General features: G+C 56.8%; 2 protein-coding genes across 4 annotated transcripts in view; both read right to left on the bottom strand.

Annotated features, from left to right (window-relative positions):
* Positions 1-2,250: 2,250 nt before the first annotated feature.
* On the bottom strand, positions 2,251-11,055 carry HEMGN (hemogen). 2 transcript variants are annotated; one of them, XM_067553460.1, is made up of 4 exons: positions 10,887-11,055; positions 7,413-7,506; positions 4,569-4,819; positions 2,251-2,459 (listed from the first exon to the last, which is right to left on the bottom strand). In XM_067553460.1, the coding sequence occupies exons 1-4, from the start codon at positions 10,966-10,968 to the stop codon at positions 2,350-2,352; spliced, it is 537 nt and encodes a 178-aa protein (XP_067409561.1). In that variant the 5' UTR covers positions 10,969-11,055; the 3' UTR covers positions 2,251-2,349. The 2 variants fall into 2 exon arrangements, with proteins under 2 accessions (XP_067409561.1, XP_067409562.1); XM_067553461.1 differs by having other exon boundaries at positions 7,425-7,506.
* A 4,959-nt stretch (positions 11,056-16,014) lies between these two features.
* The window catches only part of SPINK4 (serine peptidase inhibitor Kazal type 4), a 31,834-nt gene continuing 20,843 nt past the window's right edge, over positions 16,015-27,005 (bottom strand). Inside the window, exons 1-4 of one of the 2 annotated variants that reach the window (XM_067553325.1) lie at positions 22,189-22,293; positions 18,217-18,251; positions 17,628-17,740; positions 16,015-16,193 (exon numbers count right to left, since the gene is read on the bottom strand). In XM_067553325.1, the coding sequence (XP_067409426.1) occupies positions 16,148-16,193; positions 17,628-17,740; positions 18,217-18,251; positions 22,189-22,234 (240 nt within the window). In that variant the 5' untranslated portion in view covers positions 22,235-22,293 and the 3' untranslated portion in view covers positions 16,015-16,147. Of the gene's footprint in view, positions 16,194-17,627; positions 17,741-18,216; positions 18,252-22,188; positions 22,294-27,005 lie in introns of those variants that run through there. The other variant, XM_067553324.1, reaches the window with a different exon arrangement.

The following is a 27,005-nucleotide window of genomic DNA, read 5'->3' as shown; positions in this document are numbered from 1 at the left end:
TGCCGGCGTTATCGCATCAGGAGACGCCATTGATGTGGCAGCCCGCCAAGGGCCAAGTGTGCTCCTTGCTAACGCTGCCTGTGGCTAGACATCTGCTGCAAAGCGGGCGCTTTCAGTCGGACATTATCAGCAACCGCCACATGGATTCTGCTTTCAAACTTCTAGTCGCCTCCGCCCTAGCGCCGGTGGCAATAGGGTAACATTGCCAGTCAGCAGCCAGCCGGTGCGTCCGGACGGCGGGGGAGATTTTGGCTAAAATACGCAGACCTGGACACTGTTAAAGACTCACAGACCCGCGTGTCCACTAAAGAAACGGAGCTGAGCGAGAGCGAGAGGGTTTCCAGGCAAAGCCAGGACCAGCCGTTAGCAGTTCGTTACGCGGGCTGGGTTCCGCTGCGCTGCGTGCTCCGGACCAGCCGCGCCTGGGCCGTCTCTCAGCCCCGCTCCTGATTCTGGCTGTGTCAAGCACAGTGCTCCCTGCTGGTCCCTGCTGCCTCCAGGGCTCCTTGGATGTCCAGGACTCCTGGCTTTGACTTTGACCACGTGGTCCCCTAGCCCCTCCCGCTCCAGCATGCTGGCCCCTGGCTCCCCATGGCAGGTGGCACCATGCAGGGCTGGTTTACGCTCTACCCTGAGATCTTAGTGGTCCCAGATGTCCTATCCCATACACGGGTCAGGCTCTCACATTCAGAAAAGCGGTATTCTGGCCTGGATCTCCTACTAAACGAATCAACACATTTGCCGTGTGGAGAGGGCGTTGTTTGTCAATGTGTCCCCTTGTGTTTCCCTCTCCATCCTATCGCACGGCCAGTGTCTGCGCTGGGCACCACGTACAATCCCCTGGAAGGCGCTGCCGGGCGGGCACCATATCTACACCCCGTGGCTAAAGACAGGCAGAGATTCCAGGCCTGCTGCTGTGCTGGAGAAGGCCAGAGGCTGGCAATTTCTTCGTCCAGGTTGACGTGTATGAATGGAGTTAAAGGGGCTGGCCAGGCAGAGTGGTCAGCACTGCTCCCCCCGTCCCCCCGCTGTGGGACTGAGCCCCGAATGCCCTCAGCTAAGCAGGTGCTGCAGCAGGTCCTCGCACAGTGGGCCCCGTTCTCACAGGTGCGGAGCTCCACGGCTCGTGTCGGCTTAGCCAGGAGTTGCAGCTGTTCAGCATCTCTGAAATCAGGCCCGGTGGCCAAACTTCAGACTCAGGGTCCCCAGAGGTAAGCAGTTAGAGGGCCTCCCGCAGCTCCCCCGGAAACCAGCAGCAAGTCTGGGCTTTCCTGGGCTCAGTGCGTGTTGGCTTAGGCCGTGAGTTTAGGGGGCTCATTTTCAGAGATGGGCACCTCTGCAGACCACATTGATTTCCTCAGGAACCGTGGCGTCTCCGCGCTTCTGGAGCCAGGCTGGGTTTATGAAGACACCGATGTGTAGACATCCACATTTGGAAAAGTTAGCCTGCTCAGTGAGACAGCAGCTCACCGTCTCCCTTTTATCCACACAGGGCTATCCGCTTACATTAAACACTGCCTTGTCCCTCTGAAAGCCTCTGGGACGCCATCAGTGCGTTCCTTGTCCCGTCACTGGCCTGGCCTGTGTGCTCTGGGCTGTCCCCAGGAAGCCATGTCCAAGGTGCACGGTCTATGCCAAGCAGCTAACGAGGGAGTGTCTGGGTGAGTTCGACCCCGGAAAGTGGAACACAGCTACAGCTTCCCTCGCGGCCCGCCAAGGGGCAGCAGGAAGCAGAGGAGGGGCCACGAAGGAAAAGTACAAAATATAGATCAAAGCGAAGAGACTTCGGAAAGACCTAAGATTCGGCACGGCTAGAGATAAATACCACAGCTGCCGGGACAGGCAGTTAAATTCAGGCAGCACCCATCTCCCCACGGGCTGCCTGGGATGGGAGAGCCGTGTGAAGCAAAGCTAAGCTGTAGTTATATGTTCATCAGCAACCGGAAAGCTGGATAAAAGATGGCTCCTCGGTGCTGCCTGAGTGCTACGTCTATGTTGCGAGGCCCAAGCCTGCAAACTGCACAAAGCTGCTCTGCCATGGAAACCCCGTGCTTCAATGGGAATAGGGGCTGGCGGGGGCTTGGGGGGGGGAGGAGTTGGAAGAGACTCCCCAAGGTCTGTGGTGTAGTCGAGAGCACATGGCTGCTGAGTTTTAGAGGGATATTATTTTGCAAAACAAAACAAAAAAAGTGAACAGATTTCCCCAGTATTCCTAGGTAGGCAAAATACCAGTGATGGAAGGCAATGGTGCAAGTGTTTCGTTTTTATTGCTCACACAGGAATAGCAGATCTCAATCATTCTACAGTGGTTGGAGTTTGGCCACAGCAATGGGAATTTAAAAAAATAAATCAAAATAAAACGGAGGGGACGTATCCGTTATCTGTGTGGTCATTTTCCAGAGGGACGTTCAAAGCCTCTGATATTCCTGCTTCTTCTGACCTTGGTGCTTCTCCGAGCTCTATAAAATACAAAAAAAAAAAGCCATGTCTACGTTGAGTGTCACAGTATTTTCCTTAACTCCCCAACTCCTGGAAGCATGTGAGAGCTTGAGAATCTCAGCTTTTATTTAAAGAAAAAAATGGTTTCTACCCTTTGTCACTGGGTGTCATCCCCACACAAACCTTGAAGGAGTAAATTAGGCTAATTAAACTGCCCCTGGACGAAAGCCAGCTGGGGAAGGAGCTGGGCTGGGTTAAAAAGAAGCCAGGAAGTTAGCAGCAAAAAATGGGTGGTGAGGAAAGCGGTCTGCAGTCACTCCCTGGGAGAAGGGATGGGTTTGGGGGTTACTGTGCCAAGTACCCTGCAGCTACTGCCTGGGAGGAGGGTATTTGGACTGGCAAAGCCAGAAAGGGGGGTGACCAGAAGGCAGAGCTGAGAGGTAGGAAGTCGTCCAGAGAAAGATCAACGGGCTGAAGGAAAGCGGAACGCAGTTGCAGGTATGGGGTCCCTGGACCGGCTGCTGAAGGAGCGCGTGGGCCTAGGTTTCCCTACCAGCCACGAGGGAAGTGGTGTGGAGTGGGCGCTGGTGCTCATCCTGCCTAGGACGACTGTCTGGAGAGACGTTGATACCCTGGAAGGGGAGGACTATCGTGACCTGGCCGCAGGTTGTGAAGAAAGAGACCCAGAGAAAGGGGAGACCCGGAGGCAAGGAACTGCCAGGAGGGGTGTCAGAGCTGGAGCCAGCTAATCCCCAGGGGGGACCCAGGAGGGGATGCCCCAATGGTGAGTAGACCCCAGGACGCCCCTATGTTTTGAGGTGCTGTGACTTTTGGGGCCTGACTGAAGATCTGTGAGTGGGGAGGCGTGACACTGCAAAGCAGTGGGAGCTAGGATGCTGGCCTCTGCTTACAAAGACTTCTCCATGTACAGAAGGGCTTTGTGCACAGGCCCCAGCCTGCAATGGGGTGGACCCTTGCCCCCCAAACAGAGACCCAGAAAGGTCAGTGGGCCCTTGATGCAAGATTGGGCCCTTGGGGCCTGACTTTCAAGAGCTCTGGACGCCAGCTGAGGTCAATGGGGGTGGCTGGCACTCGGCACCACTGCAGGGCAGGGTCTCAAATGGATCTCAGACTTCAATGGGAAATGGGCACCCGACTCCCTTAGTCAGCTCTGGGACCCTCAGCCCAAATCGTCATGTAGCGCCCCCCATGGAAGAATTGTGAATGGCCTGATCTCGAAAAACCGAAGTCCAGCGCCGCTGCCGGTGACGCTGGTGAGCCGGGAAGAGGCGATGCAGGGACCTGTCGTCCCCATGCCTGTTCTACGGGGGCCCTGTGGGGTGAGCAACACTGGCCCTCCGAATCCCCACCCCTGCCACGTTCAGGCTGCACTGGTGAGGAATGGGTTCCGGTGGGGGACTGGCCTCGGACGCCCCTTCTTGTTGCCCAGACACACAGGCCCCAGGCCCTGCTTGGCTCTGCCCCTTGTGCACGGACTGCCTGGGACCCCTCGGTGTAGGGAAATCCCCCCACAGGCCTAGCGCTCCATTTCCCCCCCGGGGGCACCGGTGGCCAGGCCAGGCTCTGCAAGCGGGACAGGGGGTTGCTGTAGCTTCTCACAGCCGTGTACGTAGGCAGGCTTGAGGGAGGAAGAGACTCGGCTGGTAGACGGAGGCAATGACCCAAAGTACTCTGCTGAGTCAATGCTTCGTTGACCGACTGGGCCGTTCCTCTCCTCGGACCGGTGCCGCCAGCTCTCATGGTTTTGTCAGGAGTCTCAGGAGGATGTTTTCCCCCCCCCCTTAAAGCTCCAGCTCCTGGAGTCAGGTGGCTATGGGGTGATTTCAGACTTCGTTCTTAAAGAAAAAGTAAGTTTCTAGCCCTTGTGGCTGTGGAGAAAGGGGGCAGTGGGGTCACGTTTTGAAACAAATGGCTTCCAAAGGCAAATAAAAAGAACCCTACATCTGTTGTTTTTCACACCTCTCGTGATTTTTTTTGGTGAGCCTGACTCATGATTTTGAGCATTTGGGGTTGACTACACTGTCCTCCCCAACGGTGCAGCAAGGGGAGAGTTCTCCACACACATGCTCTGATCCCGGGGGGAGCGGGAGGGTGTCCCCGACCGTTACCTGCTGGGTGCAGAACATCCTCCCCTGGGGGCCCCTCTGCCACCTCCTGCTGAGTCCCCCCGGACAGCTCTTGAGCGGCAGGCACGGGGGGCTGCTCGTGGTGCTCTGGAGATGCCGGTGCTTTCTCTGCTGGCTCCTTCTCCATCTCCTCCGGCACTTCCAGCGCCGGCTCCGGTTCTCTAAGCTGCCTTCGGCCTCTTCCTCTCCCAGCAACTCGGCCCCTCTTGGGCCGTGTGCTCTTACGCCGCTCCCTGCCGAGACATTACAGCATCTCGCACGGGGACGACCCTCCCAGGCGTGTAGGGAGGGAAGCCCCCAGCTGTCAGGCACCTTCAATGGGAGGCACGAGTTGGATTCCCCTACACAGAGCGCTTTGTCGGTGTAGCTGTACCGCTGTGCCATGCTGGCAAAGACCTCCTAGTCTGGACACAGCTACACCTGCACTGCTGCTGGCATAGCTTATTCCAGCTACTCCTCCTCCTTCCCACTGCAAGCCCTGTCCCCCAGGGAAAATCAACTGTTCTGGCCAAAGTATAATTCTGCTGCTGTAGCTGTCTGTACTAGGGGCTTTGGCTGACACAGCTCTATCGGTCCCAGATCACACTGGTCACACCCTGACCCGCAGCACGATGCTGGCTGTATGGATTGGGGTGTGACTGGTGTGATCTGGGACTGATCGAGTCTGTAGATGGACCCGGCATGGGCCCTGGTGCCTCTCCCCTTTGTCTCTGCAACACAGATGTGGGCAAACTTGCTATTCCAGGAAAGCAGTTGCTACCTGGGACGGTAATTCATCACGGCCAACAACCCAGCCTTTCCTCTGCATTGATGCAAAACAGCTGGAGAATTCGGATCTGCCCGGGAGAGAGGGGCTGATGTCTAAAGCCAAGCGTTTTGTCAACAGTCTGACCCAAGGGTTTGCCTGCAGCCCCCACCCGTGTGGGGCCAGCGCTTTCTTAGCCCCTCCGGAGCGGGGACTGCAGCCATGGCGGATGTTGGGAACAGCTGTTCAGATCTGCCAGCCGCGAAACTGCATGTGTGAGGGGGCAATTTTCTGCACGATTAGGCAAAAGTCCTACAGGTTGTAACACCTCGGGAGAGGTACCACCGCCTGGACAGAGGCCCACGTATACTGGTTCACCCTGGATTCTCCAGGGACCGGCAGTCAAAGGAAGGACGTTTGGTTAAACATCCTGAGCGTAAACCGACGCAGGGCCTTCCTTCTGAGCCATCAAACGGCCGGGAGCTCTGCTCCCAGGGGGCCCCAATCCTTAGGGGAGAGTGGGAAGGAATTTAGCAAACTGAAGCAGCACATGACTGGGCGGCCTTGTTCTCGCAGGAGAACGGGAAAGGAGGTAGGCAGCCCGGCTGCTGGGGGGCTCGCAGGGAGCTGAGCGCTCTGGCCAGGAGGGAGTGAGATGGGTGGGTCTCTACCCAGAAGAGGTGTTGCTGTGTCAGAGCGCGGGGAGGCAGGTGCCCTGAGCTGGGGCTGTGTGCTCCCCGGCGGTGAGGCTAGATGGCCCAGCCCCGAGCAAGGAGGCAGGAGCAGCCTTGGGAGGCAGCATGACCTTCCCCCTTACTACCCCCCCATCACAATTCCTGCTCCCTGCCAGGGGCCCCCACAGCTGCCCAGGTTTGTCTGGCTCCCTGTCTGACAGTCTGTGCAATGAGTTAAGGGGCTGCTTTGCGCATGCCCGCTAAGCTGCTCATCCCAACACAAGTCAGCTCGCAGCCCACACCCGGCTAGGACGTGGGGCGGCACGTGACTTGGCAGTGCTGGGCTGGGGCCGGCAGAGGGGGGTGGGTAGGTTGGAGGGGGTCTGGGGTGCTGGAGGAGGTGGGGACGATGTGGGGGGGGGCGGGGCCCGGGTCAGTGGGGCTAGAGGGAGATGAGGAGGCTGCAGCGTAGCCAGTTATAGCTGGGACTGGCTAGAGGGTGCTGGCGACTGGCTGGGGGATGCATCTGCATGAGCGAGCCTGGGGCAGATATGAGCCCGTTCACGTTCTGTCCCGCTGCAGAATACCCTGTGGCCCGCAGGGTCTGGAGCCCTGCTCTCTGCGGCAGCTGCCAGTTCAACCCTATGGAAAAACCTCCTGGTGGCTCCGGCTCCTATTCCCAGCAGGTCCCGGCGGGGCTGCTCCCCTGGGTGGAGGGGCCAGCTCGAGGCCGTGCCTGGGCGAAGCGCTACTCAGCCCTGATTTGGAGAGCTAAAACGGGCCGGGCCCGCAGTGGGCAGAGGGTTCACTTCCTCCAGGTGCTTTGTTGGTGATCACTGAACTCCCGTCGGTCTATGGTTGACCAGTGGAAGATTTGGATGGGGGGGGTCCTTTCTTTTCTTTGTTTCCCCCCATGTCCCATCCAGCCGCCTCCCCCCAGGGAGCCATGTTCCACTGCCGAAGTACAGATCCTTGTCCTATGTGGTGCATGTTCAAAGGGACGGGGCTAGACCGGGCCGTTAGGCCCAGGCCTGAGCAAGGCAGCACCATCCCAGGAGTCGCCCTTGGAGGCGCTGACTGAGTTACAGCCCCGTGGCTCTCAGCGGTGGGGAGCTAGAAGGTGACGGCCTATCCCAGCAGGCAGATTCTCTCCCCCCCAGCACCAGCTCAGCTGTGCTGGCTGGTACATTGGGGGATCAGGCTCACCCCACTTCCAGCTCTGCAGGAGGGGACACCCCATAACAGTGCAAAGCCGTTCTTCTGCCACCCCTTCCCTGGGTGCACACACAATCCAGGGCCCAGCCTAGCGCCCGGCGGGTGCTGCCATGCCATGCATGGGCGGAGATGCCCGGCAGGTGTTCCCCTGTCTCTAAGATAAAACTCCCCTGTGGTGTGAGTATAATTTACCCCAGAACCCACTGGACAGTATCTTTCTCCTGCGCCTCTGCTTTCCTTTTCCTGAGCAGCTCTCGGTCTCTCAAGCGGCGCGTGATGATGACACCTACAAGAACAAACCCGTGGTCAGTGTGGTGCCGTGGCTGTGATCATTCTTCCTACCCTAGTGATGCTCTGGCACCAGCAAGGTGAATCTAGCTGGAGCTCTCCGGGGCCAGGCTTGATACGGGAAGGGAGTCTCCCCAGCCAGTTGCCATGTAAATAACCCCGGGACGGAAGAGGCTGCGGATCAGGGGGCGGGGGATCGCATTCTTCATGCTTCAAAATAACACCTGAATGAAATCAGTGGTGCTCTGGGCGTGGGCTGACATGCCCAGCTCCTTGGACAATAGCACACGCAGGGCAGCAAGGGGGGGCTGTGCCCAGCACAAGGGATCAGCAGAACATTGCATCCCCGCAGAGCAGCTGGTTGGAAAGCCTGCACAGCTGTTAGCCTGACGCCTGTTGGGGTGGCTGGGTGTCATTCTGCCTTTCCCCTCCCTGCCTGTTCATTAGGCTCCCTTGGCTCTGACTGGGCTGCCAGCATTTGGAGAGATGCCAAGCGTGCGTGACTCCCTGACGTTTCCCCAGCTTTACCCGCGCTCAGTGTTCAGGGGCCAAGTGGAGACACCCTGGTCCGGGAGTCCTTCTAATCCCAGCTCTGCCACTGGCCTGCTGGGTGGCCCTGGGGAATTCTCTTTGAACGGGGTTCGCAAAAGGACTAGTTCAGTTCCTGGAAGCTAGATCCATCCATGGCTATTAGCCAAGGCGGGCAGGGACACACCCCTGTGCTGTGGGTGTCCCTAGCCTGACTGCCAGAAGCTGGGAGTGGATGCCAGGGGATGGATCCCATGATGATTACCCTGGTCCGTCCATTCCCTCCAAAGCACTGGACACTGGCCGCTGGTGGAAGCCAGGACGCTGGGCTAGGTGGACCATGGGGCTGAGCCACTCTGGCCGTTCCTACTTCCCTTCTGTGGCTGTTCCCCATCTGTGAAAGGGGGGTAACGACATGGGCCGCTTCTCTAGAGCTGTGAGAGCTGGCAGGGATGAGAATTCAGGATTAGCCTCAGGAACGCCGCAGCAGGTGCTCGCGCTTGGCTCTTCTCATCCGTCCCCTCCCGGGGAAGGGCTTGGTCCTGTGAGCGGCCCGGCTGTGACATAGAACGGGGACGCAGTCTGAATGCTCGGGGGGGGGGCGAGCAGCCGTGACGGGAGGCTCACAGACAGGCATGAGTCCCAGGGCTCTGTTGGAGCAGGTCCAGCGTGCTTGGCACCCAGTGGGACGGAGGCCTACCAGGTTTCGGCCAGCCCATCCGGGCACAGGAACGTTCCTGTCTGACCACGGCTGAGCACCCGCGGCAGGGAATAATGATCATCACGGAGTCTGTCTACACTGCAGTGAGACACCTGCGGCTAGCCCATGCTGGCTGGCTTGGGCTAAGGGGCTGCTTAATTGTGATGTAGAGGGTTGGGCTGGGGCTGGAGTCTGGGCTCTAGGACCCTGCGAGGGGGGGGGAGAGAGTCCTGGAGCTCGGCCTGCAGACCCAGTCTGAGCCAGAACATCTCCATTGCAGTGAAACAGCCCCAGGCAGCTGGCACAGGCCAGCCGCGGGTGTCTAGCTGCCGTGTGGACAGGCCCAGAGTGACTCCAGGGGCTGACAGGTGTTTGCAGAAAGGGGGGAACAATTCCCCGCTGTGCAGGGCCCAGCACATGGCCCCACTTAAACCCAGTGTGAGGACTCAAGTGGGCACGTCACCCGTTCATGAATTAATCCTCTCTGCATCTGCTTTGGCCTGGGTGACTTGCCCAGGCGCACATTGACTTCACTGGGGCCAGGATTTCTGCCCCAATCCTGAGTCCCCGTCCCTAGGCTATCCTTGGGCTAGGGCCACCTGCCTGTTAGGAAAGGAATCACCACGTGCTCCCCCAGCAGGGTGACTTGGTTCATAGGCGCACACCTTGTGTTTTCCCTCCCTATACCTCAGCAGTTGCAAATGCAGCATCGCCAAGGCTCATCCTCGAGCTCCCAGCACAACGCTAGACGGTGAGACGCAGGGCGGGGGATGTGCCAGTCGGGCAGAATAATGGATCTCTGACCCCTCCAGCAAGGGGAGGTGAGGAGTCAGCAGTGGGGAATGCGGCATCTAACAGCTGCCTTAAAAGAATACTAGAAAGCGGACAAGATGCAGTAAGTGGTGTGTGCGCCATAGCTTTGTATTCATGGACCGAGGCCACGGCTGTCCTCGATTCTCAGCCCATCAATGTCGTGAAATACCATGTTCTAAATGTCCAAAAACGGCACATTGACCAACCTACCAACAATACCCCCTTCCAAAGGAATGACTGTAGGGACATGCTCTACCACGGTGAGCGGTGGGTAACCTGTGGCCTGCCAAATCGCGAAGCCGCAGGAGATATTGTCCGGGGAGGCTGTGGTTATGTCGAATGGTAGAAGGACACGCACAGGACTGAAGGCATGAATTCACTGATGGTCATTAAACCAGGTGCATTTAGCTGCTGACACACATTGTACTTTGCATGGGTAACTCAGATCGACTCCTTCTTTCTTTTTGTGAGCTAAGAGAGAGTCAGAAGTGTCTCCCAAACAAACAAACAAAAAGCCGAGAATATTTTTCTCAGCATAAGTGCAAAATAGCCTTTGCCACCTTCCCACATCAGCCTAAACAAATTATCTTCGACTGATGGGAGACCTGCCGCCTGCTTGTCTTTCATTAGGACATGACAGGACTGAAAGGCTGATGAGCCAACTGATGAGGGTTAGTCGCCGTAGGGTGGCATTTGTAATCTGGAGTCTGACGTTCACCTGTTGCTCGTGTGGGGTCTGTTTAAGCGGGAATGGCAAACTGTCTTGTTGCTTAAAATATTCTGGGATCTCTGACTTCAGCTGCATGCTTGAAAACCCTCCCCCTGCAGAGGTTTTACTAGACCCTTGGTTCCAAGACTCGCATGCAGGTTAAAGCACTAATGGGGTGTCACACCACAGGGCAACGCTTTCCATTGACCATCTCACTTACAGGACAGGAACCTGATGCAAAACGCCCATGTCACATAACAAAAGAGCATCGCCGGAGAAAGATGCACAAAGACTTTGACAAAGTAAAGTCCAGATCAAAAAGGCATACAATTCTGTATAACCCTACTGGATATTTGCAGTGGCTCAGGAGTCTAAGCATTTTAAAATGCTTTTACCCTTCGCGACAAAGGGAAAAATAACCTCACTGTTTCTTTGGGCAGGTAACCCTCTGTTTCGTCCGTATTCTGTGTACCAAGCACCTGCTGCACTTTTGATCATTTAACTCTCTTTGTCTGTGAGTGAGTTGCAATGTTATCTTTTCCGCTAGTGATTTTAGCGATGCATTAGGACTATCACAAGCTCCTGTTCTACCCGGTCATGCCGTTAAGCAATACTTTTGTAATGTTACCTGGCACTGAGTACTCCTCGCCGGCTGGTGGAGGCTGCTGGGAAGACTCGGAGTAAGAATGCTCCTTTTCGAAACCCTCCATTTTTCTTTGCCGTTTGTTGCTGTGGTTCTGGGTTTTAGCTCAAAAAGCAGCTTAGCTGTGCAGGAAGGACCTCCGGGGCTCCTCGGGCTACATGCTGCCAGAGGAGCAGTGGAGAAAAACACAGCCCGCCCACCCACCATGGCTTATCTGGCCTGGCCACGGGGCTGCTAAGACTCTTCTCCTTATCACGGCCCCAAGCTGGGTGAGCCTGGGCCCACGTCCTGTCCTGTTGCTGCTCCACGACAAGTAGCGCTCCTAAAATAGGAAGTGATGCTTTGGGTGTAGGGACCTTTGTGTTTAATAAGGGTGTGTGTGTGTGTGTGTGTGTGTGTGTGTGTGTGTGTGTGTGTGTGTGTGTGGTGGGGGGGCTCAGCCCCTTGGCAAAGGGCTCGTGTCTGAGGTCTTAAGTGGGCCGTCCCTGGTCATTGGGTGTCAGCACATGGGTGGATTGTACTCCCAGAGGACACTTGTGTTTCTCAACTCCCAGGGGGCTGGAGCCTTTAACGCCGACTAGCTTTGCCCAGGGGGAAAGACTTGTGACTGGGCACAGTCTCCCGTGCAGATCCTGCTCGCTGAGCGGCTAGTTCCTCCGCTAAATTACTCACAAGCCTGTGCATGGTGTGGCTCTAGCACAGCAGGCGGAGGCTCGGGAATGCAGGGAACACCCACTGGGCAAGAACCGGGCCTGCCATTCTGCTCCCTCAATGCTGCATTTTTCAGCCTCGCCCTTAATCAGACAGCGTCAGGCCCTCCCGCTATCAACGGGCTGCCACAGCCCCAGCCCAGTGTGGGCGGAGCCCCCGGGGACTGCGCAGGTGGGGGGGATGTGGTAGCCCAGGGGCTCGAGCACTAGCCTGGGACCCGGAAGGCCTGCGCTCCATGACTGGCTCTGCTGGTGACCTTGGGCAAGTTCCCCCCCCCTCCCCCCGTGCCTCGGTTTCCCCATCGGTGAAATGTGGGCAACCGTGGTGATACTCTAGTGATTGGAGCAGTACCGTACACCTGTTTTATCATCCCTTCTATACCGCGCCCCAGCTGGCACCCGCTCTCAGCCCGGGCACTCTTTAAGTTGTGTGCATGTGGCATTTTTAAAATGGAATTCTTGCCAGCAGTAAGTCAGGACCCAGGCAGCTGCGATGGGCTGCCCTCTTCCCCCGCCTGCGGAGTCCTACCTCGGAGGTCAAAGCCCCTCGGACGGTGATCCACAAAACCCCCACTCAGCTGCTTCCAAACGCGGTAGGCCCATGAGTTCACTCTGTGCCGAAAGATTCCCCTGGGGCCACTCACATGGCTCCAAGAGGAGGGATTTAAACCCCCTACCCCTCTGAAAACCCACCAGCCGGGAGGTTAGAGCACGTGCCTGAGACGGGAAATCTCTGTTCAAATCCCTTTTCCTCATCAGACAGAGGAGGCCGTGAACTGGGGTCTCCCACCTCCTTAACCACTGGGCTAAAGGGGGCCACCACTTCTCCCCGCCCCCCGCCAGCCCCTGTGCATCTGGGCCCAGCAGCCTTCCAAGCCCTTCCTGCGAGACAGGCTTATCCATGCCCTGCGTGACTGCCAGCCACTCACTTTTGACCGACCGGGGGGGGGGGGGGGGTGTGTGTGTGTGTGTGTGTGTGTGTGTGTGTGTGTGTGTGTGTGTGTGTGTGTGTGTGTGTGTGTGTGTGTGTGTGTGTAGGGGCTCTGAAATGATGCAGATGCTGCAAAACTGCTGAGTAAGCAGCGCTGCTCACACTGAGGCCTGGCTGGGTTTCCTCTGCGTGCACCAGGCCGGGGGGGGGGGGGGGGGGGGGGAGGGCCGCGCTAGCTCTCCTGCAGCCTGTTGAAACTTGATAAATGAGCCTTGACGCTGCAAAACATTACGGATGACACGGCAAACCCGGGCGATAAAACCTTTCCAGCCCTGAGCCTTTGAATAGCGGCAAGAGGCGAGCTGTACCCAGGAGCAACTTCGCCATGGAGAGGGAGAGAGCGCAACGTGTGCTGCCCCATAATCTTTAAAAACCACTCGTGGAGCAGAAAGGGCTTGTGCGCTTCCCATCCCAAACAAGCTGTCTCGGGGGCTCTCCGACAGAATAAGCCCTCTGTGCTTTCAGCAAAAGAAGGGACAACCAGGAAGAGCTGTCAGGGTCAGGTTTTTATACATAGTTAGGTGCATAAAGATGCAGACAGGTTGAAACTCCCCCTAGGCACCGATTTGTATCATGCGGTGCCTAAATACCTTTGACAACAAGCGTCAGTTGTCACAAGCGCTTCGGGCAGTGCAGGCAGCGATGATCCCACAATGCTGCAGGAAGGCGAGGAGCGGCTCTGCAGCCAGGGATCCGGCCTGGGCGTCACGAGACCCGGGATCCATACATCACTCAAACAGCAGCTACCCTAAGGAAATGGGGCCCCTTAATTCAGTCGCCCATCACTGCTTCGCCACCCGGGTAGCAATGGGGGGACCGGTGCCGGAGCCAGGGCGCCTGGTCGTTACCGCCATGGTGCCGTAACTCTGACAGCAGCGTGTTACCAGCCCCTGGGCGTTCGCTGCCCTCCCGCCTGCTCCGTGGCCATGGCCTGTGGGGCTAGTGAAGATACAGCTGCTGTGTAAAGTTGGGCTTCACCTCCCTGGGGCAGCGCCTCGGCCGGTGTGAATTAGCACAGCGCCATTGCAGACTGTGCCCCTCTGTGCTTCTCCAGCCTCCACTGCATACAGACCAAGGCCGGGAGGGACCACGGGACCCATCCAGCCTGACCTGCTGTGTAACACAGGCCGGAGACCTGCCCCATGAGCCAGCGGGTGGACGGTTCCTCTGCTCCCTGGCCCGACAGAGCCTGTCTGGGGACAGATTCCTGCTGCCCGTCTCCCCTGGGCCCAGCTGGGAGGAGCAGCCCCCTTGCCCAGGCGCCACGCGGACCGGCTGAGCCCTACCTGTGCTCAAGCCCTGCCTATGGGCTCACCAGGACTGCCCTCCTCCATTCCACCCCTGGCTACGATGGGCCTAGCCACCCCCCCCCCCCCCCCCCGCCTCAACCGTGGGGCTGCAGCTGGGCCAGGGGCTCCACTGGCTTCTGGCGCCACTGCTGAGTCCAGCACGGTGAGCGATGGTGGGCCTGCCAAGGAGAGTGACTGATAACCATGGCCACACTCTGAAGAGGGCCAAGCAGCCACCTGGGCCATCTGGCTACTGCTCCTGCAGGGGAGCCTCTCACGCCCATCCTTAAAGACATTCTGGGGTCTGAGGGATCTCCCAACAGCCGAGCAGTGCTCGTGGTTAGAGAGACAGATGTGAGAGATGGTTCCTGTGGGATTCTCCCATGGGATCCTCCCACTTTTACCCAACCAAGGGACCAACTCATTCCAGGGGCCAGCAAATGAAAAAGCAGGACTGGAGTGCTGGGCGTCGACTTGGCAGTGAGGTTTGGGGGGGGGGCGGCCCCACGCAGAGAACCCCCGGCAGGGCCTGCTGTTCCTCCAAGGAGTCCGGGTAGCGAATGGGAGCAGGCCAGGGGAACTCTGCCTGGAGACATGAATGGACAAGTGGAACGAAAACGGGCCCCACGGGCACAAAGAATTCCTCCATCCAACCTCCTGCTCCTCCTCGCCCGTGATAGGCTACCTTGGCCCGGGCAAGGAGGAGGCTGACGACGAGGTGGTCCAGGGACTTTTTTGGGGCCATCGATGGGCGAAGAGTAAATAAAAAGGAGGGGGAGAAGTGCAGCCTGAACCTCCGCGCAAGGGAAAAGGAGCGCAAGCTGGTGCACCGCAGAGATGCACGCGCCATGGTCTCCCGCTGCTCCAAAGCGGGGGCCGTCCAAGAACTGTGTCAGCGACATGCCCCTGCTGACGGCTGCAGAGAGCCACGTGGCGGAGGGGGGTTGGGATCAGTTCCTGGCTGGAGGCAGAGGTGTCTGCACATATCAGTGGCCCTGGGCAGGAATTTGGGCAACCGAGTGGTCTATAGTCGAGTCCCCGCTGCGTTAGTAGATCCAGCACTCACGCTGCAAGCCCAGCGCTAGCAACATCTGAGTGCAGCCAGGAGTCGGGTTAGCGCCGCCGGCTCCCGGAGGAGCGAGCGCTGGCATAGGAGACACTCTCTGGCAGCAGGGGGAAGCTGTGTTAGCCTGAGCCCAATCAAAGCAAGAGGTGTATTCTGACCCGCTCTTTTTAGCTAAGCTGCGGCGGCCGGGACGCGGTGGGCTGAGGAGAAGGTTCAAGCTAGACGCGTCCTGAAGCACTTCCTTTCATTTATTATCTGCTCTCTTGCTGTCTGGGCCAATGCCCGTGGGCCAGCCCAGAAGTGAGCAAACCCTGCCTGGCCACGGCGAGGCGGCTGGAGGCCAGATGATTTGCACAGCCCTCCTCGCTCCCGGCAGCATCACAAAAGGCTGGGGCTGGGTGTTGCTGTTACGCCCGGGGCCACGGCTGTGTTTTAGTGGGCTGAGCGCAGAGGCCAAGCCTCCAGTGCGTTCTCAGTTCAGAATAAACACTCTGGTTGCACTGCGTCCTTGCGGCTTCCTTCTTGACCTGAGCCCTGTAGCTGGTTTTTTTTTCCCCTAACCACTTAAAATAAATATACACTGCTCTCCAGGGCCTGCAGTGAGAAACGCTGGCTAACTGTCAATGACAGTAGCAGAGACCTCCCGCCTTTCTGTCCCTACATCTCAACTGCGTTCCAGTGCTTAATTAATGATTACCTACCAATTATCATTGTTACTCTACTTTGCACCAATGGGGCGTGGGCCGCTAGCAAAAGGAGGGAAGCCCATTTAAGGCCAAATTCTCCTTTCACACGGTACTAGCGTTCCTCTAGCTTCGTCACTCTGCAGAACTGTACTGCAGGAACGCAACGCACTCTGTATTTTGCCCTCCTTCTGCTTGTGGCCCTCTTAGTGACAGAACATGGGTAGAAAACAATTCATGTGACGGGGAAGAGATCCACACCCTGGCGCTGAGACGAGAACGCCCTTTAATTGTTCTTCTTGAGGCAATAATGTGTCTTCCCCAGTACATAAAATGAAATGTTTCAAATAAAAATGCTTCTTGTGAATGCTTCACATGCTAATTTTATTATTCAGCATAACAAGCTGAAATGATCATTATTTGTATTTTTTAATCAGCTTAGAGAGCTGAGCATCAATGACAGAGCTTTCTTGTGGTTCATAAGGTCTCCTGGAGAGCTCGCGAATATTAACATATTCCATCCTTCATAATCCGGATATCTTGCTTAGTCCTTCTAGAATAGCATAACGTAAGAAAATAAGAGGTTTAGAAACTATTCCTGGAGTGACATTTAGGATTGTTCTCTAGCAAATAGAGAAAGGGTTGATTTTCTAAAAACTGGATTCAATTTTCCATTCAAAACGTGTGCCTTATTACACATCCAGACTGCACACAGAATTATCACAGTGGCAGTTACATGCATAACTGTTTATTTGTATGCACAATTATCCAATTTGAGGAGTTAATCCACTCATTTAATGTGCAGATTAGGCGTACAATTGTGCTTTTTGTATGCCTAATTGTGTAAAATCAGTCTATTTTTTTTTACAGCCTGTTCCAAACTGGTGAAGCCAAATCTGTTTGCTATCGGCTTCCACGGGATGTAAACCAGGGTGGAATTTGGCCCAATGAAACCTCAGAGAAAAACCAAAGAAAATGCACAGACTCTCCAGAGCTGGCAGACCCTGTGATCTAGACGTGGAGCGGTGACTCCCTACACTCTAGAAGCAGTCTAGCAACGTGACCATTTCAGAAAACACCGTTTCCCTCAAGGTGACCAGCCGCTACTAGGCAGATGAGGGGAACGTGGGCGCCAGTGTCTAGCCGTGGGAAGCTGGCAGTCCTGATGAGGCGTTCGGCTGTGGTAACCGCAAAGGGCCAGCAGGGAGCAGGCGTGTTTTTTGCATGAGTACGGTGCTGGTTTGTGTAAAAATCTGACCTGCCTCAGGTCAGTCAGAAAAGTGCAATGTTATTTGGGGCCAGGTGGCAGGTCTCTTATACTCTCATTTTTGGGCCAGTTCTGATTTTCTAGGGTCTATGCAAGTTGAGCTGGCAGGATGCAGCCAGAGTCCCGGATTAACTCACAATGTCAGCGTTGTAAGGTTGCATGTGTGAGGAAGCAACCGCAGCTCTCGGCCTGTCATTGCAAGGGGCTAGAAAAGTACTGTACCCACCAAGGGGCCAGACTGTGATTCTGGGCATGGCTCTGCGTGAGGGGCCGTGCACCAGCCACACCACCCCAGGCGGAGCTGCAGGAGATGCTGTGACCTGCCTTCCCCGCTGATGCTCCTGTTACCTGCAGAAAGTTATTCCTCCTCCCTGCTGCTCTGTTCAGCTACGCCAGCAAGCGAGAGAGGGCTGGAGCCCATCCACTCCAGGAGGACAGAGACGGAGTAGCCCCACTGGGACCTGGCAGCCTGGACTGGGGTGCAAAGGGGTTTCTTGCTCCCTTTGCATAGCCTGAGTCGCACTCTGCCTCCAGAAGACAAAACTGCCTATGTGCTAGAGAGGCTCACGAGCCACTCGGGAACATCCCTGTGGATTGGGTTTGGGTTGGGATGGGCCAGCCCGTGAACCCTGCCTTCTGCCCCATTGTCACCCTACGGCACAGCACGCCCTGCCCCAGAAAGGAACTTGTACTCAGCTGGGCGCGAGCAATCGACCTTACCGCCGGCTGGCGCAGAGCAGGCACTCGTTGCTGTAGGTGTGTCCGTCGGTCCCGCAGACAGGCCGGTACAGCAAGGGGCACGCTGGAGCAAGGGCAGTGTGCTCACACACCAGCTGGAAAGACAGGCACCCAACAACAGGGAGCTGATTCCTGCAATTCCTGGGCCAGGGATGACTTCCACTCTGCCGGGGCTACGGCGTAGAATTATTCCCAGTCCCTGTGGGGATTCCCTGGCACGGCTCAGTGCCTGCGCTCTGGCAGGGGCCCCGCATTCGCAGGGGAGCTGGCACAAATCGAGGGATGGGCCGCCCGACTTGGGTCTGCAGTGGGACAAGTGAAGGGTGTGTGTGGGTCGGTGGTGGGGGAATCGTATGAACCGAACTGATGGATCAGCCTGAACAGAGCGTCCTCCTCCCTCCCCGGCCCCCTCGCTTGCGTCTTCTTGTGCTTTGCTCTCCGCCCGCGGTGGCGGCGAGGGTGCTCTCCCCCCATCGGGCGGGCAGTGCCAACAGCCCTTCTCCTCCCCCCGGCCCTGCTCAGCGCAGGGGCCAGAGCTTGGCCCGTACAGGAGCAAAGGAGACGGACTGACCACGCGCCCAGCCTCTCCCTCCTGTGGCGCCGCCCCTGAAAGGGAATTGAAGCCATGAAAGCCATGATACGGGGGAAGCGTGCTGTTTGACAGCCACCCATCTACATTTTAGCAAACAACAACATGGAACTTTTTTCACCACGAGGCTCCTTGTCGCCATTCTCACAGCTGGAAGGAACTTTAATCCTCAGGAAAATGCATTTCAAAGGACTATAAAAGGGATGGGCCAAAACACCCAGAGCCTCTCTCGCTCTCCCTCTCACCAAAGACAAAGGAACCGGCTTTTTGGACTTTGGATCCTCACTTGAGAATGCGGTCAGCAATGTTGCTGGGAATATGTGATAAGAATTTTACCTTGAACCAAGCCTATCATGGTAATTTTTAGTACTAGCAGCATTTTATCTTTATTTCTCATCTCTGCCTTTAATGCCCCCTACTTGTACTCACTTAAAATCTCTCTCTCGTTGTAGTTTTAAATAAACTTGTTTTGGTCTTTAATCAAAACTACTCCAGTGCTGTGATTGAACCGAACGGTTTGGTAGCTCCAGTTAAAGTAGTAAACCTCACAGGGGCAATGGACCTCTAATCTCTGCACTGTCCAGGAGAGGTCTGGGCAGTACAGAACACACGTTTTGGGGAAAATCTGGGACTGGGAGCATGTTGAGGTCACCCTGCAGGTGGTAACCAAGGCTGCTAGAAGCCAGAGTGTGACAGACGTGTGGCTGGCAGACTGCAGCTACACACACACACACACTCAGGATGTGACCTGCAGGATGTGGGGATGTGGCCCAGGTGGGAGCTACAGCAGCAAAGCAGTGTGAGACACCCAAGGTTGCAGGGCAGGTGGTGACACCTGAAACTAGTTTAGAAACTGTAAGCAGCCCCGTGAATGTGAAAAGTCATTGTCTTAATCCCGGGAGGCCAGGAGAGGGAATGCCCAGGCTCAGAGGGACTAATGCCAGCCTACATGCACAAGGTGTGGAAAAAAGTCATACCCCAAGAGATGATGCATGTGCGGCCAGGGGCACACGGTGTGCGACATGCACAAAAGATGGACATTTTGCAGCTCTTTGCTGCACCAGAGCAGTCAGGGAGTTGACTCATATTACAGACAATCAAGAGTTATCAAGTTATTTCTGGGATCCATCACAGAACCTGCCTGGAGAGTGAAACTGAATATTCCTGGCAAGAATATTGACTTTAGAACGGATTCACATTCACCTCAGCAGGGATCTACAATCACCTGCCACCCCGTCCCAAGCTGAGGTCACCCTGACACGGCTCTGACTGGCCCTGGAGGAATTCTGACCTGCATGGGGCCAGTTCACCAGGGAACCAACTTACAAAGACAAAAGCTGTGCATTCAGCTTGCATGTGATCAGAGGATCAAAGACCAGCTGCCCTCCCAGCCATGATGGGCCTACTGAGACAGGAGGAAGAACTCGATGCGGGATTTGATGTCATTGGACTTTTGAAAGGAGATCCAGTACAAATCAACTTAAGAGCCAATGCTGAACCAGCCAGTGTACAAAGACCTCTACCAGACCGACCTTGGACCTGCTGCAGATTTATGCAAATCCAGAGGACATCATTACCTGGTTGTGATGGACTATTTTTCCAGGTAGATCGAAATAATGTACTTGAAAGACGTAACACATTGCAGCGTTATTGAGAAATTGAAGTGCCCTTTACTCACTTTGGTATGCCAGAACAACTGGTGATGGACAATGGACCACAAGTCACCGCAGCAGAATTTAAGTCCCTCCAAACACAATATAATTTTGATCATATCACTAGCAGCCCGCATTACCCACAAGCAAATGGAGAGACTGATAGAGCTGTACAGACAGCCGAGAAAATCCTACAGCAAGAAGATCCATTCTGTGCTCTTCTGAGTTACAGATCAACACCAATAGCAACTACTGGATATAGTCCAGCACAACTCCTGATGAGAAGACACCGCAGAACTGCTGTTCCAGCTTTGGAAAAGAATCTATCTCCAAAGTGGCCAGACATGAAGACAGTGGCCAAATTGGATAAAAAGGCTAAAAGAGCTTATGTACACTTTTGTAACAGCCCTCGCTCAGTGAGAGAATTGCCAGGACTAAAGCCTAGTGACTGTGTTCGTGTCAAATTCGGTGGAGAGATAGGATGGACAACTCCACCTGTCATGAAGAAAAAGAGTTCAGTGCCCAGATGGTATGTGATTGAGAGCAACAATGGAGAGGTCATCGGAAACTGTCAACATCTACAGTTTGTTCCTCGGAAAGAACAATCAACGGAGAAAACTCTACATAGATGCAGAACACGAAGGACTCTAGACCGACTACAGACAGTCATTGCAAGAAATGGCCAGCTGGATAGCCACGCTGTTCTGCATTCGGCTTGTGTAACTAGAAAACCAGTCCGATCCAGAGATGTTTAACACACTGATCCAGGCTGATTTTCAAGGAGAGCGAGAGAGTGTAAACGTTGTCAGTGGTAGGAATGTAGCACTTTAAGGGGGAGAAATATTGGACTGCTCAACTGTATGATACCGTTCAGCCACGAGGCGGCGCTGTGTGCTCAAGACCTTATTTAAGCCCCCCTCGGCCATACCTGGCAGTGCGTTACAGGTTGTTACGGTGCACAGCTCTGGTGTGTATCGCCCGGAGGCGTAAACTCTACACTCAGTCCATATCCCATACAGAAGCCTGACCAGCTAGGCGCAGGCCTGCAACCTACACTGTACAAGGAATACGTGACAGTCCCTCCGCGGGGTGCAACCCACTAAGCCTGTGCCCAGTGTCCCCCTGAGCTTCTCTCATGGCTCTTGGACATGGTACCTCCCCCTGAACCCATGCTCATGGCCCCACGCACACGGCACGTCCTGTCCACATGGCCCCCACGCATCCCCCGGAGCCCGTCCACAGGGCCCCCCTCCGCACGGGGCGTTGCCTGGAGCGTCTCCGCACGTCCCCTGTACATGGTACCTCCCATTGAGCCTGTCTGCATGACCCCTGCGCACGGTACATCCCCCTAGACCTGTCCACACAGCCTCTGTGCACGGAACGACCCCTGAACCCCTCTGCACCGACTGTGCACCTTGTGACCTCCCAAGACTGCCTGCATGGCCCCTGTGCAGCGTACAGCCCCCGCAGCCCCCATATGACGACCAGCCTCATCCACATGGAGATCTTGCAGGGAGATCCCCTTTTGCCAGATGACCACAGTGAATCTCCTTGGCCTGTATAAAAACTTCCTCGTTGTTCCCCTTCCCCTAACCTCTGTCTCCCCGTCTGTCTGCCTCAGACTGCGAGTGCCTCAGGGGAGGGGGGCGTCCCTGACTCAATGTCTGCAAAGCCTCAGCCCCGTAAATCCGGCTCGGCCTGAAATTCCACCCATGCCGCGCCAGAAGGTGCCCGAAGTTCCCGGCCGATTTCCTCTTACGTCCACGGGCCGATGGAGCAGACGCAGGCCAGTGTGCCGGCCCCGCGGTGAGATGGCGTGTTTGTCTGCGAGCTGTCCTGCTCACCCTGCTAGGGGCAGCCGCTGCTGGGTTTTTCCTTTACTGTCTACCAGGCCACGTTATTTTACAAGCCATAGTTTTTAAGCAGAGCTGCAGACCTGGCACTAAACACACGACGGGGGCTGTGTCCCACAGCTCAAAGAGCCGACTCATACCGAGGAGGCCCGGGGGGGGCAGGAGGCTCTGAGAGGCGGCTGGATGGCAGCTGCCCCATAGAACCTCATACGCTCCCCACTCCCTGCGCAGAAAGTCCCCCAAGCAGGAGGAGGTAAGCGGCATGTCCCCCCCACAGATACAGACCCCCCCTCCCCAGGGCAGCTGAGGGGCGGTGCTGTCTGGTGGGAGCCAGGGACCCCTCCTGCCCTGCATGGGGTGGAGGCGCGCGAGGCCTGGGGGAGAGGGCGCAAAGGCAGGCTTGGCCCCCGGGCGCCGGAGACCCACGGCACGCGGCTGAGCAGACTTACCGCACTGAGCAAGGAGGGCGAGCAAAGCTGTCACGGCCACCAGCATGCTGACAGTCCTGGCGCTGGCAGCGCAGTGCTGCGTGGACAGGCTGGGGACTGAGCTGTTTAGTGAGGAAAGCCTTGTGCTTATCGCTGGGGGCCTGGGAAAAACACCGTGTCCAGCGTTTCGTTAACCTTGGGCTGAGTACTCAGCTGTGCCAAGGAAGTACCAGTTTTCACAGTGAGTAATTAGCCATGGGAACAAGCTGTGCTAGTTGACACAGCTACCGCCTCTCGGGGAGGTGGGAGAAGCTCTCCCATCAGCCTAGCGCTGTCTATACTGGGGCTAGGGCGGTATAAATACGTCGCTCAGCGGCGTGCAAAATCCAGAGCCCTGCACCACGTCGTTATGTCGCTAGACGTCCGTAGCGTAGACCCAGCGTTAGCTCAGTTGGCCGAAGCTGGGTTTCAGGGCCCAGGATCAGAGTGGAGGATACACCAGCAGTGGAATTGTCCAAGAATTGCCCACAGCTCCAGAATCCTGCTTCTCTGGCCTACGTGTTTGGTGTGGGCCTCATTGTGTTCTCCCCTCCCTCCCGCGGTGGTGCGTCTCAGGCCTGGATTCACCCGCTGCTAGCACTCCAGCCGCACACCCACGTGGGCGGACGGTATCATAGGCGGGGGACGGCTCAGCCATCCCAAACAGTCAGGCGGGACCCCATCTCCTCCGGCTGCGTCCGCCAGGCACATGGGCGCTGCAGCAGCTCTCTGCACCCTTTCTGTTCAGCCTCCCCCGAAATGGGTGGGGCCGGGACTTGGGATGGCTGCGCAGCCACCCAGTGGTGGGGCTACCTGGCCGGAACTCAGGGTGGCCAGCTCTCTGGGACGGCCAGAGCCATGTGTGGCCCAGCTGCGACTTGGGTGGCTGGGGCCATGCAGTGCTGGGGCCACCCAGCTGGGACGCGGAGCAGCTGGGGCCACACTCGCCCAGGGTCTGGGTTGCCTGGAGCTGGGGGACCGGCGGCTTGGGCCGGCTGGAAAGGGCTCCTCCTCCACACCAGCTGTGGTAGGGTGCTCGGCTCGGGGGCAGGAGGGCCTGAGGCTGAAGGGGCAGGGCCATGGGCTATCTTCCCCTGGCAGCGGGTTCACCGGCCGCCCATGCACACCCTGCTTGCTCCTCAAAACGTTGCATTTTGCAGACCACCTGCAACTGCTTCGCAGAGAAGCGCTTACAGCACGTGCAGGCGAAGGGGACCATGTAGATTAGCGGTTTTAGGCAACACTTCGCTATCTATCCCATTAGCCAAACCAGACGGCAGTGCATCGTCAGCAGTGAACTGGCCACACGGTGGATCCCCACGTGGCCCAGAGGTTCGCTGAATGGCGCTGGCGTGCTCTTTCTTGTGCTTTCTGATAGCACACTTGACTTTTGTGGCGGTTCTTAAACTGATTTCTTTAAACACGGGTTAGGCATAAAGGTCTGAAAACTTCCTTAGCTGGGCGATTTGCTCTCACTGTTTGTCCCCATCAATCACGTCTAAACAGCACTTGGAAATTCCTCACTTAAAGTAAATGTTTAACTACAGCGGCAGTTGTTTCCTGTCATAAAAAGCCCTTCGTAGGGCGGGCAGGGGAGCGATGGACTCAGCTTCTGCGGAGAGGCAGAGCCGCCTGCGGAGAGCCCAAAGACTCAGAACTCAGCATGGGCGGCACAGACAATGGCCAAGCTTTTCCAAGATAGTCCATGCAACAGCTGCCCCCCCACAAAACCGCACAACCTGTCCCCCACTGCACCTGGGAACAGAGCCACCACAAAGCAGGCACCCGGGTGCACAAACTGGTATCTGCACACTGCCTAGCGACATGTCTGCAAGGGTCACTTAGCTCCGGTGTGTACACCAGTGCGCGTTTACACAGCACCAAGGCGTGCAGTTAGGTGGTACCTTTCTGAACGTAGCTGGGGCTGAGTGTGAGGTGTACGGACATTAAAATATGCCTTGAAAATACGTTGCTGACGCCAACAGTTCTCTCTGTGCGGCCTTTTAACCACCCGTATGCATGTTCCAAACCTTAGCTTCCTGTCTGAGCTAAAGTCATCAGGCCCATCCCACAGGTAGGACCTGTTATCTGGGGAGCATTCATTAAACTAATGCTACGGCCTGGTTGAAACTACAAAGCGAGGGCGCCGCTAAGGCATCTTGTGTCGACCTGCCTGTGCATGCGTCTACACTCGTATTTGTCTCCCACCAGTCAAAGCATCCATTAGGCTAGCATATTAACACCAGCTCCCCAAAGGGGACTGAGCCACGGCCGACGTGTGATCAACGCACTGCAAGGATAGACACCCTGGGACCTGTAGCGACCCCAACAGTTCTCCAGCCGATGTCCCACAATGCCTCACACTGACTGCTCTGGACACAGTTGGGAACTCCGCTGCCCAAGGGCCATGGAGACCAGAAGCCATGCCGCCCTTTAATAACCCCGTGTATTTTTTAAATGCCTTTTCCTGCTTGCCCAGTGCGGCAAAGACACCTGGAAGCTCTCCACTGGTGCGTGCACCTGCCCCGCCAGCCATGGCGGCTGCAACGCTTCAGCTGCACTCCTGCCTGGAGTAGACGGGAGGTACTGGATCTCCTGGGGTGTGGGGAGAAAAAGCAGAGCAGGCCCAGCTCCGGAGCAGCTGTGGCGATGTGGGCGTCTCTGAGCAGCTTGCACTGGGGTGGAAGCGAAGGCTCGGGCAGGAACCAGGAGCTGTGCCACGTGAAAGTGAAGGAGCTGCTGCAGGCGCACCAGGGAGCCCGGCAGACCTGCCACGTTCACATGCCATACTTGGCGGAGACCTCCCCACCGCAGCCCGCCGTGGAGCCCGCCGCCGAGCCCAGCACACAGGCCCCTGCTGCGAAGAGCGAGGAGGAAGAGGATGGGGGACGTGACTGGGGGTTCTCTGCTATCCTCTGCCTTGTCTGCCGCTGGGCTCGCACACTTTACCGTGCCGCTCCACAATGAGTTTGGCCAGCCTCATTCCAGTGAACGGGCTAGCAGTTTACGGCCCCGGGCAACTTCGGGACGCCGTGCTCTCCCTCTGCCTTTGTTTCCCTCAGGAGGAAGGTATCAGCTAAAAATCGCCTCCGCTCCGCCTGTGGGAACCGGTGCCAGGGCTCAGTGCCAGGGCCCTGCACTCAGACCCGGAGACACTGGTGCTAAAAGGTTATTGTCTCATGCAACTGAACAATTCCCTCCTCCGGTCTCCACCCCAGCCTCTCCCCCGCCCGGGGCTGGATCTGGAGGGCGGTGCTGGGCACGGGCACGCCAAGGCTGACGTGTCAGGCAGCGCCTCTTCTTTAAAGCTTTCGGGGCCCAAGCGAAGAGATTCTGAAGCTTAACTTTCACTTTCCATTGTGACTGTTCCCGCAATGATACCTGTGCATGTTTCAGCTCTACCTGCTGCCGGGTGGCCTTGGGGAAGGTCCCTCCACACCCATGGTTGCTTGACCATGGCGGGGAGGAGACAGAAGAGGACACAGGAGGGTGTGTTCAGTGAGCGCCTGCAAGCTGCTCTTCCATGGGACTGTGAGCAGGAGGCCTGGAGGGTGAACGCTGCAGACAGAAGGGAGGGGGAAAAGAGTGGGCGGGAGAAAGATGCGGGAGACGGAGAGGAAGGGGGCACCAGGACATAATGGGACTCCCCCGTCGCAACACACAAATGCTGCAGACTCTTGTGGACCTGCCGAGGGGGCAGCAGAAAGTCCTGCTGCTGATGGAGCCGGTCCCTTCTCACGGGCCCACATGGGTTCGTGTGCCTGCGCTCCCGTGGGGCGCTAGTACGTCTTTGGCAATAAACCTGCTGAGCGCCTTCGCCATCAAACCGAGTCTGTGATTGCCGGGTAGCACGGCTGCGGTGCCCCCGAGCCAGCTATCCGCGCAGGGCCGGGCCAGCACACAGAGAGAGCGCGCACGCACGCCAGCTGACAACCAGGCTTACACCAGGTTGCAGAATACACAGTCAGACTCTTCTCAGTCCAAAGGCAAAAGGAGAGGGCCGGGAACGAGAAGAAATGCGGTGGGGAAGGAAAAGGACAGAAAGGGGTGGGAGGGCAAGACCAAAAGTCTCACATGCCAGGTGGTGGCCGTCATTCAGCTGGAGCTGGTGTGTGGGTAACAACGTCCTCTGGATCCTCTCTCTGGGCCGGTCTAGTCTAGCCACGACATCTCTTCGGGTGAGGGGGGAGAAAGGCCCTGCGCCCCAGGAGGTGGTGAGATGAAGCTCGCTCCTGTAGCCAGATCAACTCCCCAAAGTCTCTTTCTTAAGGATCCCAAAAGGGAGTGGTGGGGGGGACCGCCCAGCCCCTCATTATGCTGTGCACCTCTGAGACCTCATATCTGACATACCAATTTTGGTTTATTAATTTTTGGTCCCCATTTCTCACAGTCCTTGAGTTACATCATCCCGCCACGTTGTTTGGCTCATTCAGTCTGTCGCCCTTTCCCATCCATATTGGTTGGTGGAGGTTAAGATGACATCTTACCAGCCTTCGCTCAATCCTCACGGAGGTTGGCATTTGGCAGACTGGCACCCGAGCCCCAGAACATGTCACGCTATTAGGCCTGCTCTCCATTACAGACGCAAGGCAGTTTACGGCGACCTAACGCCGTAAGAGTCTGCACTAAAGCGGCAGGGACCAGCAGCAGTGGCGCAGGAAACGCAAGGAGCTGCTGCAGCCGTACCAGAAGGCAAGGGAGGCAAATAGTCACTGCAGAGCCGCAGACATGCCGCCTCTCCAAGGAGCTGCGTGCCGTCATCGGCGGCACCCCACCACGACCCCCACGAGGCCTGTGGA

Source organism: Emydura macquarii, unplaced genomic scaffold, assembly GCF_026122565.2.
Source record: "Emydura macquarii macquarii isolate MOO-44397 ecotype Brisbane River unplaced genomic scaffold, CSIRO-AGI_Emac_v2 contig_1451, whole genome shotgun sequence".
Taxonomy (NCBI): Eukaryota; Metazoa; Chordata; order Testudines; family Chelidae; genus Emydura; species Emydura macquarii.
The sequence above is the reverse complement of the archived record's forward strand: the minus strand, read 5'-3'. Positions and strand labels throughout refer to the sequence as shown.

Coding starts and splice junctions, on each gene's coding strand:
- HEMGN (XM_067553460.1), bottom strand. CDS start 10,968: ATGGAGGGTTTCGAAAAGGAGCATTCTTACTCCGAGTCTTCCCAGCAG. Junction 4,820..7,412: donor ACTGTCCAGTGGGTTCTGGG/GTAAATTATACT, acceptor ATGTCTCGGCAG/GGAGCGGCGTAAGAGCACAC. Junction 2,460..4,568: donor GGATGTTCTGCACCCAGCAG/GTAACGGTCGGG, acceptor TGTATTTTATAG/AGCTCGGAGAAGCACCAAGG.